Genomic DNA, 12,239 nt, shown 5'->3' with positions numbered 1-12,239 from the left:
CAAACACTTGTTGCAATGTAATATTTTCATGTATTCACAAATGCTACAGATATGAATGCTGGACATGTGGTTAGATCTATTTTTGAAACGTCATTTTACATTTCAGTGCAGGTAGAGTCTTAAAAATACCTTTTTTACAGGATTGCTTCATTTTGTAGTGTCCATTATTAACTTTCTGGATCAGACTTTCATCCAATCAGGATGAGAAGACGCAAATGGAGAATGGATGCATATTGGAGAATGGGTAATAAATGGCTGTTAATAGGATGCATATTGGAGAATGGGTAATAAATGGCTGTTAATAGGATGCATATTGGAGAATGGGTAATAAATGGCTGTTAATAGGATGCATATTGGAGAATGGGTAATAAATGGCTGTTAATAGGATGCATATTGGAGAATGGGTAATAAATGGCTGTTAATAGGATGCATATTGGAGAATGGGTAATAAATGGCTGTTAATAGGATGCATATTGGAGAATGGGTAATAAATGGCTGTTAATAGGATGCATATTGGAGAATGGGTAATAAATGGCTGTTAATAGGATGCATATTGGAGAATGGGTAATAAATGGCTGTTAATAGGATGCATATTGGAGAATGGGTAATAAATGGCTGTTAATAGGATGCATATTGGAGAATGGGTAATAAATGGCTGTTAATAGGATGCATATTGGAGAATGGGTAATAAATGGCTGTTAATAGGATGCATATTGGAGAATGGGTAATAAATGGCTGTTAATAGGATGCATATTGGAGAATGGGTAATAAATGGCTGTTAATAGGATGCATATTGGAGAATGGGTAATAAATGGCTGTTAATAGGATGCATATTGGAGAATGGGTAATAAATGGCTGTTAATAGGATGCATATTGGAGAATGGGTAATAAATGGCTGTTAATAGGATGCATATTGGAGAATGGGTAATAAATGGCTGTTAATAGGATGCATATTGGAGAATGGGTAATAAATGGCTGTTAATAGGATGCATATTGGAGAATGGGTAATAAATGGCTGTTAATAGGATGCATATTGGAGAATGGGTAATAAATGGCTGTTAATAGGATGCATATTGGAGAATGGGTAATAAATGGCTGTTAATAGGATGCATATTGGAGAATGGGTAATAAATGGCTGTTAATAGGATGCATATTGGAGAATGGGTAATAAATGGCTGTTAATAGGATGCATATTGGAGAATGGGTAATAAATGGCTGTTAATAGGATGCATATTGGAGAATGGGTAATAAATGGCTGTTAATAGGATGCATATTGGAGAATGGGTAATAAATGGCTGTTAATAGGATGCATATTGGAGAATGGGTAATAAAAATAAGTCCATTGCAACTTTAAAATGTAACAGGCACATTCATGACTCTAAAATAACATTCATCAGTACCACTGGAGCACCAGAACATTTTATATCATTTCAGGTCTAGCCAATATGAATTCTTGCTAAGTCTGAAGCACACTGACTTTTAATTTAGCAGAAGCTCTTATCCAGTGACTTAAAGGAGCAATTAGGGTTAAGTGCCTTGCTTAAGGGCCTTGCTTAAGGGCACAGACAGATTTCATTTAGTCTCAGAGACTCGAACTAGCAACCTTGGTTACGGCCGAACGATCTAAACAGCTAGGCTACCTAGTGCCCAGGATGTAACCCTATAAATACATCTGTTCATTGAAATGTAAAAGTCAATTGTGGAAAGAAGCTTCTACAGTATGTAAAAGCACCATTTTCCTATTGAGATGAATTACATGAACATTTTCAAGGTCTCTTTAGAAACGTCAAGTTTGTGATGAGGTGTAAGAAATCGGCCATTCATTCTTAGCTTTTTCAGTAGTTCAATGATCATAGCAATTATTTTCTTTTGGTGCCCCCAAATGTTTGGCTATACTGGTAAAGTTACCAGGTTGTTGGCTCGCTAGCTAATCAGGTAACAACCATTACTGAACAAGGTGTAAAACAAATGGGACACGGCCCACAAAGAGTTTTAGAAGGGTTTATGAATGTAAAAATGCAGCCCCCCCCAATCCTTTACAGGAAGATAAAAAAAACTTTCCACCAGTAATATGGGCCAAAGATCTTTCCAACTGTTTGGGCTAGAAACAAGCCGTTTTCGCTGTAGTAATGGTGCAAGCATGACGCTAACGATTATGCGCTTGGGAAACAACAGTAGAGCAAAGACTTATTACAATTATGAACACACACAGATGTTTGTTGCACTGGTGCGCCCAAATTAAAAAGGTTGCACAGCAAAATATTTTGTCGTACTTTAAAGCCCTTGGCACGTTGCATTCTTTTTCTTTTTATTCATAAAAACAACCTGATTGAGACGAACCAGGCGAATTTATCTTGTGCCAATCCGGTTTTAAAATAGAGCACTCAGAACTAGATCTGATACAAAATGTTTTGATAATAAAAATAAAAAAATAATGTCAAACTGGCAGAACAAATGAGGTGAGTTTACAAACTCTCCTACCCTCATTCACTAGCACAACACATGTAATTAATAGCTACATATGTCACTGTGGTAAAGATATTCAAATACTAGAAAATACCTTTACATGGCAAGGCTATACCACAATGAGCATTTACACACCGACGTAGGCTGGTAAAACTCCATTGAGATTTAGAATGCCTATACAATTCATTGATAACACACACCAAGACAGAAGAATCCAGGTAGTTTCACAATCCATATAAATATACATGGCTCATAGTGGCATTTTGATCAATAAACTGAAATAATCCCTTGAGTGGAGAGAACTCCTGTCTTCCACCATGGTCCTTGGAGGATGAGAGACATTATAGATGTTGGCAACTAGAACAAGATATGAGAGCAGTAACATAGGCAGCTGAACTAAATGAACTTTGCATTCTTTCATAATGAAAGAGTATCATCAGTCAGTGGCAGGAGGGGAAGCACAGACTCTCGGAGGCTGGCTGCTTCTGAGTGTACTAGCGTTGCTCCCGTGTGAGAAGAACAAATCAATTAACAGAAAAGTTCACCACCTCCTCCAAACCATCACTTCCTCCACGGCAGGTTGGTTAGAAGAAAGTGTTCAGGGGTGTTTTGGGTCTAGATAATGATTCTGAAGACGAAGGACAGGGCTGCTCCCAGAGCCAAACCCAGAGACAGGAAGAACGCCATGATGGCGCCGGCTGTCTCCGCTTCGTGTTGTGCCACTTTCCTGTATGGAAACACAGGAGGGAGAAAACATGACTAGGAGGAGAAAAGAGGACTGTACACACCTTGATGAAACAGTGCAATGTCTTTGTCGTGAGTAGCGTGTGGTAGTACAGTGTTTCTCAACACGTGTTTGCAGGAACCGGCAAGCTATGGTTCCCTTCTATGGAGTACCGCTTGAGTACTGACTGCAATTACTGTCAGCTTTCAATTTGAGGAACCAGAGGGTTGAGAACTATGCCGTATTTGCCACTGGCAATGGCCTTACTTTGGTCCGAAGCACATGCAGAGGCTGGCCAGGTATCCGTTGCTGAAGGAGAAGAAGATCATGAAGAGGATGTACCAGGCGTCGTGGGCGAACGGCACGGGAAGGTAGTTCCTGGGCTGGACGTTACACAGCATGAAGAGAGGCACGAAGACCACACGGAGACCCACCATAACTGGCAGGATGATGCTGTCCTTACCGGGCTGAAGGGAGTACACGTCAACATTATAATACAGATCCACTCCACCATTATATTGTGCATCATATTAACACACACACACATTCCAATAAATAGCTTAGACAAGGAGTCAGTGAACTCACAAAACTCTGCAATGACTTTCAAATGAAACCATGAGAAACATAATTCAGAGAAAACAAGAGAAATCAACTGATCTTCTCAACGAGCTAATAAACTCTGTTACATAATATAGGGCCTACTATACGCTTCACCACGGAGCTAAGCTAATAAACTCTGTTACATAATATAGGGCCTACTGTACGCTTCACCGCGGAGCTAAGCTAATAAACTGTGTTACATAATATAGGGCCTACTATACGCTTCACCGCGGAGCTAAGCTAATAAACTCTATTACATAATATAGGGCCTACTATACGCTTCACCGCAGAGCTAAGCTAATAAAATGCAGTGCTGTATAAAGAGACACCTAAACATTTTCTTGGTTAAATAATTCAACTAAACCACCCCTGGCCAAGCTTAATGGCACTGGATTTGATTATTTCAATTGGTAGGGCCCTAGGAAATCCATTTAAACATTGTTTAATTTTCCACCCCAAAATTTGATTTAGTTTTTCCAAGTTTCTTGCTCTCAAAATCACACTTCTCTAATAAAAAAAATCTAAGTCCACAACAATGCTTAAACCACATCAGGAGACATATTTTGAGGTCTGGAAGAAATGTAAGAAATGTTCATTTTTGGGTGTAGTTACCCTTTAACTCAACCCTGCCCCAGCAAGAGACTGTTTGGTTAGCAATGTTTCTGTTGCGCTCATGTGATTGCAGAGTTTGCAAAACAAAGCCACTTGATTGACGTAAATAACCATGATACTCTGCCAGGCAGAGGCTACTGTGTAGTTAACATTTAATTGAGAAGTTTTTTGGGAAAGCCTTTCCATCTCTACCAGAAGAAAGGTTATCATTAGCACCATCACTAACGGCTCGACAGAGTGTAGACATAAGCGCGCACCGCGCACACAGACGGGTATTCCTGTGCCGGTTCAGAAAGTTGCAGGAAAATACGAATCACTGATGCATTTTGTTAATGTTCAATTTAAAAAAAAAACAATTGTTGTTTATTTTAATGTTGGGATTCTGTGATTCCATCCACGTTTTCCGCTGACTTTGAGGGTAGCCAACTTGTAGTGAATTAAAGCAATTTCCTTTAATAGAAATGGGTCGCAATGCAAATGTACACTTAATCAGAATTTAAGGAATGAACCTCTAGCCAACTGAATGTACTGTAAGGTAACAGTGCACTGTGTACTCAGCCCATCATTATATTATACAGTAATCATAGGATTGAAGTGGAAGGGGGGGAGCTGAGGTAGAATTAAATAGAAACCCACAGAATGAAATAAAACACCATCTACGAGTAAGTTCCAAAATAAAGGAAACACTTGAGTAAATGAGGGATACAAAGTATGCTGAACAAAAATATAAAACACATCAATTTCAAAGATTTTACTGAGCTACAGTTCCTATGAGGAAATTCATTAGGCCCTAAACTATGGATTTCACATGACTGGGAATACAGATATGAATCTGTTGATCACAGACCCCCCCCCCTAAAAAATAAATAATAATAAACGGGCCTCAAGGTTCTCGTCAGGTTATTTCTGTGCATTCAAATTGCCATCGATAAAATTGCCATCGTGTTTGTTGTCCGTAGCATGACTGTCCATAAAATAACGTGAAACATTTTGGGGATCTTTTATTTCAGCTCATGAAACATGGGACCAACACTTGGGACCAACACCAACAATACTTTTGTTCAGTGTATATTGAAAGCAGGTGCTTCCACACAGGTATGGTTCCTGAGTTAATTAAGCAATTAACATTATGTATAAAAATGCCCAGTTCCCCATTATTTTGGCTACCATAGGGGTCTCAAAGAAGCATAGGGCATTTAAAGTGTGTGTGTGTGTGTCACTCACCAGATCTCAATCCAATTGGAAACTTATGGGAAAATCTGGAGTGGCGCCTGAGACAGCGTTTTTCACCACCATCAACAAAACACAAAATGATGGAATTTCTTGTGGAAGAAAGGTGTCACATCCCTCCAATAGAGTTCCAGACACTTGTAGAATCTATGACAAGGCGCATTGAAGCTGTTCTGACTCGTGGTGGCCCAACGCCCTATTAAGACACTATGTCAGTGTTTCCTTTATTTTGACAGTTACCTGTATATATCTCTACAGCAACTCTCAGCCAGTGAATCGCACACTGTTACAGCCCCAGTCGCACAGCTGTTACAGCCCCAGTCATGTGACCTATTTACAACAGGAAACTAGTCCAAATCAATAGGGGGTCTTCAGTGTCACCATGAGCCACTCCTCACCTACCCCTCCAAATACACTTCTTTCAGCAGTCACACAACCTCTTCATCCTAAAAACACAAGGGATTTTTTCCAATACAAACCACTGGCCTACACATCAAAGTGTTCCAGATTTTCCAGAGAATTCTGAACGATTGATGTCTCGGCAATATGTTTTCAACTGTGGAGAGGGTTACAACCCCATGACATTATGACATCATCAGGCAGTAATCCAGATCAGATTTGGGCTGATAATTTAGATTTAACACATTTCAGATGGTATTTTTAAACAAAAGCCAGAAATTAATTTGTTGTGTCATCATGTATGATACTGTTGTCATGGGAGTCGTCAGTCTAATCCTCTCCTCTTCAGAGTGATGAGACGCCAAGACATTCTGATCCATGTTCCAGTGAAACGGCAAAGAAGTCGGCCAAGGGGAACAATTGGTCAGGCCAGGGGGAACCATTTCAGGGGAGCACAGATGTTAGGTGGGAATCTACACTAACAAACCTTTGTCTGTTTGAGCCAGTGTTAGTGGAAAGTGCTCAGGGCTTCAGACTCACCCACATACACACGGCCGTCAGACTTCTGCCTGCCCAGTCCATCACATTGAAGAGCAGGAAACACGACACAGGGATGAAGTATTTATCTGTGGAGACAAAGGAACAGCAGCAGCCGCATGGCGAATAAGACTACAGTCCTCACAGACTCTTAAATCGTACTGGAACCCATTACAGCAAAATCGGCAGAAAGGCAGATGTTCGGCATTGTCCTTGCCAGTTTTGAGAGGATTAATGCTATGAGCCTGTATGCTGGTCTCTGGCTTTTCACAAGCCATTAATACAGCAAAACACAGTCAATAAAAACTTTCCCTTAAGACACTCACCCCAGGCTCCCCCATCGGCCACGGTGGACCTGACGTCAACTGTGACTGCAGGGAATGTTCCGATGGTGATGGTGAACACGAAGCACACAGAAAGGGCCATTACCCAGATCTACAGAAGACCACAACATCAGGACATCGGTAGGGGGTTTTAGGCCCCACCACCAATTCCCTCACTTGGGAGGACTACTTTGTTTATATCATCTTTGTGCCGGTCCCTTACCCGTTTAAAGATGGCAAACACAGATATGTTGGACCTGGTTTCCTCCTCTGTCGGACTGACCACCGGCCTATTCTGTGCTGGGCTGTCTGTCACACAACATCCCCTTTTGCTGTTAGCTTTACACAGGTGGATATGCAAAGATAAATGCACAACTTGGAAGAAAAGCACTGAGAATTAGGTCAAAGAGCATATATAAACAAGCAAAATATCTATTGTAGTATAAACCCAGTGATCCCTGGGCAGATTCAGAGTACACCACTACACAGCAAATGAGAAACATTTCTCAACGTTACATTCCATCTGCACCTTTTTCCAAAAGGTCCATCTTGTTCTCTTCATCTCTGCCGGCTGGCCTGGATCCATTGCTTTCTAGGTAGTACTGGAAAAAGTCCTGCGAGGTTGGGAGAGACATTAACAAAAATCAGCACATTTGTTTTAATTACCCTTACTTTAGGGTAGCTAAGTTGACTGAGAACCATTTGCTTTTACAGCCACGACCTGGGGATGAGTTTACAGGGGGGAGGAAAGGGGATGAATGAAGCCAAGTGGAAGCTGGGGATCAGGTGTCCATGATGGTATGAGGGCCAGATTGGGAATTTAGCCAGGACATGGGGGTTAACACCCCAACATACTATTATCAGGTTACTGCATCTATCTATCTATATAGCTGCATGTAAGGACACATTATGGATACAGGCCAGGGAGGCTATACAATGCTACACACTACTAAAGGCTTCCCTCAGATAACATTGTTGAGCCAATGACAACTTGTCTGACAGAGTGAACTAGCATTTTGAGGTCAGAGCATTCCATTAGGCAGAACACACTAGTAGGGGTCAATAGTGTGTTAGTTGAGGTCTCACCATTCTGGGCAGAGCGAAGTAGGACAAGATGGCCAGGAAGACGACCACGCACGCTGTGATGAAGTAGCCAAAGGCACTGTCCTGTAGGGCCGAGCCACCTAAACACACACAAAGAGAATACAGGGTCATGACCTGGAAGTGCTTACTATTCTCATCCTGGGATATGAGTTATGGACCTGGTGGGAGTGTTATGGAAAGTTTTGAGAGCAGTGGTGTGTGTGTTTTGAGTGTGTGTCAGACGTACTGGCCAGGGCACAGATCATAGAGAAGGCAGCGAAAGTCCCGGCGAGGCCCTGTCCACTCATGATAGGTGCAGTGTAGGAGGCCGGCAGCATCCCAGCCAGACCAAACAAACTGCCCTGCAGCACTGCCCCAAACGCTGGGGAGAGAAAAAATTTAATTAAGTCAAAGTAGAGAGAGAATGAGTGATTGCAGATGTTGGATATAGGAGGGAGTAATACATTTAAAAGCAAAGGAGAGGGCAAGAGGTTTATATCAGCAACACAAGAAAAATAAAGCGAAACCAATGAGAACATCACAGAGGTTGTTTTACATAATAAACATTATTTAATTCACCCGTCTTCCTAGTATAGACAGACAGGAAGTCTTTACAGGGAGAGTGTGGATGTCAACATCAAAGCGTTCCAACTGGGTCACCTTCTCCTCCCCTCTAGTGGAACCTGGACCGTCAGAGAAGCTGGTCCTCATCAGGCATCAGGGGGCCAGGATCAAAGCAACAGGAGAGCATATCCCTGCTGTTTAACATCCCACTTTAAACAAGCCAACTCCGTAGCAGATGGTGTGAAGGTGAGTGAGTTGAACTGTGTGAGCTTGGTATGTTAGGTAAGAGTCTAGTAGTTTGGGTGGGGTCCACTTACAATTGATGCAGATAATTTTGATCATGGTGAGACAGAAGAAGGGGAGAGGGCTCATGTCCACTTTGACCAGCACCGCCGTCAACAGGAACACCAACAGGATCACAGACAGGGAGCCGGCAATACGGTAATTCTGAGGGATCCTGGGGGACAGGTGAGGGGAAAAGGAGAGAAGAACAGAAAAAGATATTCATAGGACTGTTTAGACAGGAGTGGGGGTCATTGATGGACAAGCCCTTGCTGGATCTCTCTATAGCCAACTATAATTAAAGTCCACATACCAATGTCCTATGGAAACAACTGATGGGGTTCACGGAGTGAGCATTAAGTAGGCAGAGATAACTTAGGTTTACATGAAAGGTACCGTTCAGGGTAGCTTAGGGGAAACTGAGGAACATGTATGGAGCGAGGTTAGGGGGGCATGTGGGGGGGCAGGAATATTTTTTTGTCTTCCCAAAGATTATCACCACCTTCCCCAAAATGCTAATTGGTTATGCTAATGAGCTATTTACATGCAGAAGTACCTGCCTTTCACCTACACATAGGGGAGGAACCAGGAAGATCACTACTGGAATTCTTTGTATTTTGTTTGTTATCAGTAAAATACATTCTCAGAGCAGGCTCAACTTGCCTGCCTGCCATAAATTGTCCATCTTGAAGAACAATCTGGCTTTAAATGGCCATGTACCCTTATAATCTCCACCCGGCACAGCCAGAAGAGGATTTGGCCACCCCTCAGAGCCCGTTTCCTCTCTAGGTTTCTTACTAGGTTCCTGTCTTTATAGGAAGTTTTTCCTAGCCACCGTGCTTCTACATCTGTATTGCTTGCTGTTTGGGGGTTTAGGCTGGGTTTCTGATAGCACTTTGTGACATCTGCTGATGTAAAAAGGTCTTTATAAATAAATGTGATTGAACAATTGGGAGTAACGGTGCAACCTCAGAGCAGGCTCAACTTGTGCAACTGGCGGCAGGGTAGCCTAGTGGTTAGAGCGTTGGACTAGTAACCAAAAGGTTGCAAGTTCAAATCCCTGAGCTGACAAGGTACAAATCTGTCGTTCTGCCCCTGAACAAGGCAGTTAACCCACTAGGCTGCCATTGAAAATAAGAATTTGTTCTTAGATGACGTGCCTAGTTAAAAAAAAAAAAAAAATGCTCAGTTTAATTGCCCCAGGGAATAGGGCAACCTTAATACCAATCACTGCAGTAGAAACATTACCATTAGTTCTAACTATACCTCTGGTGGATGAAGGAGTTAAGGCAGGTGAAGATGAGCAGGGGCACCATGGCACACAGTGTCATCACATTGTTGAACTTGGACTCCAGGATATTCCTCGTGTCTGCCTCCACTACCGTGGCGTTGGCCGTCAGATTCACTGAGCCTTCGATGGCCGGGTCCTTCAGTCGGCTGGTGAAGTACTAAAGGGAAGCAGCAGGGTGGAGGAGCGAAATACTTGGGGTTCATGACCAAAGCTTACGAGAGTCAATGATTTCTCGGGATGTGCATCTTTCCCTTTCAAGACAATTCGATATGTATCTAGATACGAAACTTGAAACTATATGGGCTCCGATGCAATACAGGAATGACACGATTTAGTGTGAAACTATCCAGTGAAATACTATGGAGAGAGTGTCTCGGAAGGTAGAAAGAAAGTAATATGAGCAAAAATAACCACACTGCTCGCGTCGCGTGCGCTGCAAAATAAATGTATGGCCTCCCGGAGGGCGCTGTACTGCAGTGCCAGCTGTGCCATCAGAGACTCTGGGTTCGCGCCCAGGCTCTGTCGTAACCGGCCGCGACCGGGAGGTCCGTGGGGCGACGCACGATTGGCCTAGCGTCGTCCGGGTTAGGGAGGGTTTGGCCGGTGGGAAATCCTTGTCTCATCGCGCACCAGCGACTCCTGTGGCGGGCCGGGCGCAGTGTGCGCTAACCAAGGTTGCCAGGTGCACAGTGTTTCCTCCGACACATTGGTGCGGCTGGCTTCCGGGTTGGATGGCACTGTGTTAAGAAGCAGTGCGGCTTGGTTGGGTTGTGTATCGGAGGACGCATGACTTTCAACCTTCGTCTCTCCCGAGCCCGTACGGGAGTTGTAGCGATGAGACAAGATGGTAGCTACTAAACAATTGGATACCACGAAATTGGGGAGAAAAAGGGGTAAAAATTTTAACAAAATAAATGTATGAATCTGTGTTATTCAATTATTGCGCTCACGTGCGTCTGCGTTGCCAACAGCTAAAATAGAAGTCATTTCTATTTCTGATGCAGATCGCGCTGCAAGTCCTGCCTCTTCCATCTCCTCACTGGTTTATAGAAGCAGGTACCCACGTGACATCTCTTCATTGGTTATACCCACGTGGTTGATTGAAAGACTAATTGTGTTGCCGGTTGTTGTGGTAATACTATGAAAGTTTAGATGCCAATCACCATATAAGTTCAAAGATGAAAAAGCCTGGAAGGAGGAGGGATGACTAGAAATGATTTGATTGACCGTTTTATCTGTGGATTAATTGTCAGAGGACCTTGTGCATTTCAGGTAAAATAACAGCCTAATGTTTATACCCCAGGACAAATAAGCTAGCAACAGCAAGCTAGCTAAATAGGACAAATTAGCTAGCAACAGCAAGCTAACTAGCTATATTTCCATAAATGTTTAATGCTTTTCGACCTGTCCCCAAATTAGTGTCATTGGTTCAGAGTTTGTTTTGATATTTTAACCTGCGTGTCATGATCGCGTTTGGTGTAGGGGGACAAAATAAATGTATGCACGATGTCGAATGCGCGCAGCAGCCGGTTTGGGTTCCGTGTAAGTATGATTTCTCATGGTTATTATAATCAAGCAGTTGTGAAGAATGCAGAACAGTTACCATGGTTGCAGTCATGAAGAAGTTCCATGGCAGGAGGGTTCCCAAGCCAAGGATGAAGAAAATTATCCACACCGCATTATACCTGACAAATACATAGTCACACACCAGAAATTTTAATATGTAGCCTTTACCAATTCTATCCATCAAATATATCCATATAGCATTAAATGATTGCAGGCAGAAGCCGAAAATGCAAAGTCACTGCACTCACTTGTCCTGTGGAGCATTGATGGCCGTCATTGTCCTGAAGTACTGCAGGAACCAGCTCTGAAGTCAAAATGTGTCACGGGTACTGAAAACAGACATTTTCATAAATGAATCAGCCTAGTCTTCACAAAGTAACAATATACAAGAGAAAGTTCAGGAGAATGAATTCGACATGCAGTTTTTGGCCAATTATCCCAAAAAGATTAACAAAACGCCACATTGTGATATTATCCAACATTGTACAGTGGGGCAAAAAAAGTACTTAGTCAGCCACCAATTGTGCAAGTTCTCCCACAGAAAAAGATGAGATACCAGCAA

The 12,239-nt window shown here is 42.5% G+C and overlaps 1 protein-coding gene across 3 annotated transcripts in view; it reads right to left on the bottom strand.

Moving 5' to 3' along the window:
* Positions 1-1,987: 1,987 nt before the first annotated feature.
* slc29a1a (solute carrier family 29 member 1a) overlaps positions 1,988-12,239 on the bottom strand; it is a 64,831-nt gene continuing 54,579 nt past the window's right edge. For 2 of the 3 annotated variants that reach the window (XM_064932697.1, XM_064932696.1), the window contains exons 2-13: positions 11,926-12,006; positions 11,715-11,796; positions 10,087-10,268; positions 8,856-8,995; positions 8,222-8,356; positions 7,978-8,075; positions 7,421-7,505; positions 7,115-7,230; positions 6,895-7,003; positions 6,572-6,657; positions 3,458-3,657; positions 1,988-3,193 (exon numbers count right to left, since the gene is read on the bottom strand). In XM_064932697.1, the coding sequence (XP_064788769.1) occupies positions 3,082-3,193; positions 3,458-3,657; positions 6,572-6,657; positions 6,895-7,003; positions 7,115-7,230; positions 7,421-7,505; positions 7,978-8,075; positions 8,222-8,356; positions 8,856-8,995; positions 10,087-10,268; positions 11,715-11,796; positions 11,926-11,954 (1,374 nt within the window). In that variant the 5' untranslated portion in view covers positions 11,955-12,006 and the 3' untranslated portion in view covers positions 1,988-3,081. The remainder of the gene's footprint in view (positions 3,194-3,457; positions 3,658-6,571; positions 6,658-6,894; positions 7,004-7,114; positions 7,231-7,420; positions 7,506-7,977; positions 8,076-8,221; positions 8,357-8,855; positions 8,996-10,086; positions 10,269-11,714; positions 11,797-11,925; positions 12,007-12,239) is intronic. The other variant, XM_064932698.1, reaches the window with a different exon arrangement.

The sequence above is a fragment of the Oncorhynchus masou genome, chromosome 23 (assembly GCF_036934945.1).
Source record: "Oncorhynchus masou masou isolate Uvic2021 chromosome 23, UVic_Omas_1.1, whole genome shotgun sequence".
In the NCBI taxonomy this organism is placed as follows: Eukaryota; Metazoa; Chordata; class Actinopteri; order Salmoniformes; family Salmonidae; genus Oncorhynchus; species Oncorhynchus masou.
This window is presented reverse-complemented; position numbering and strand designations above follow the sequence as displayed.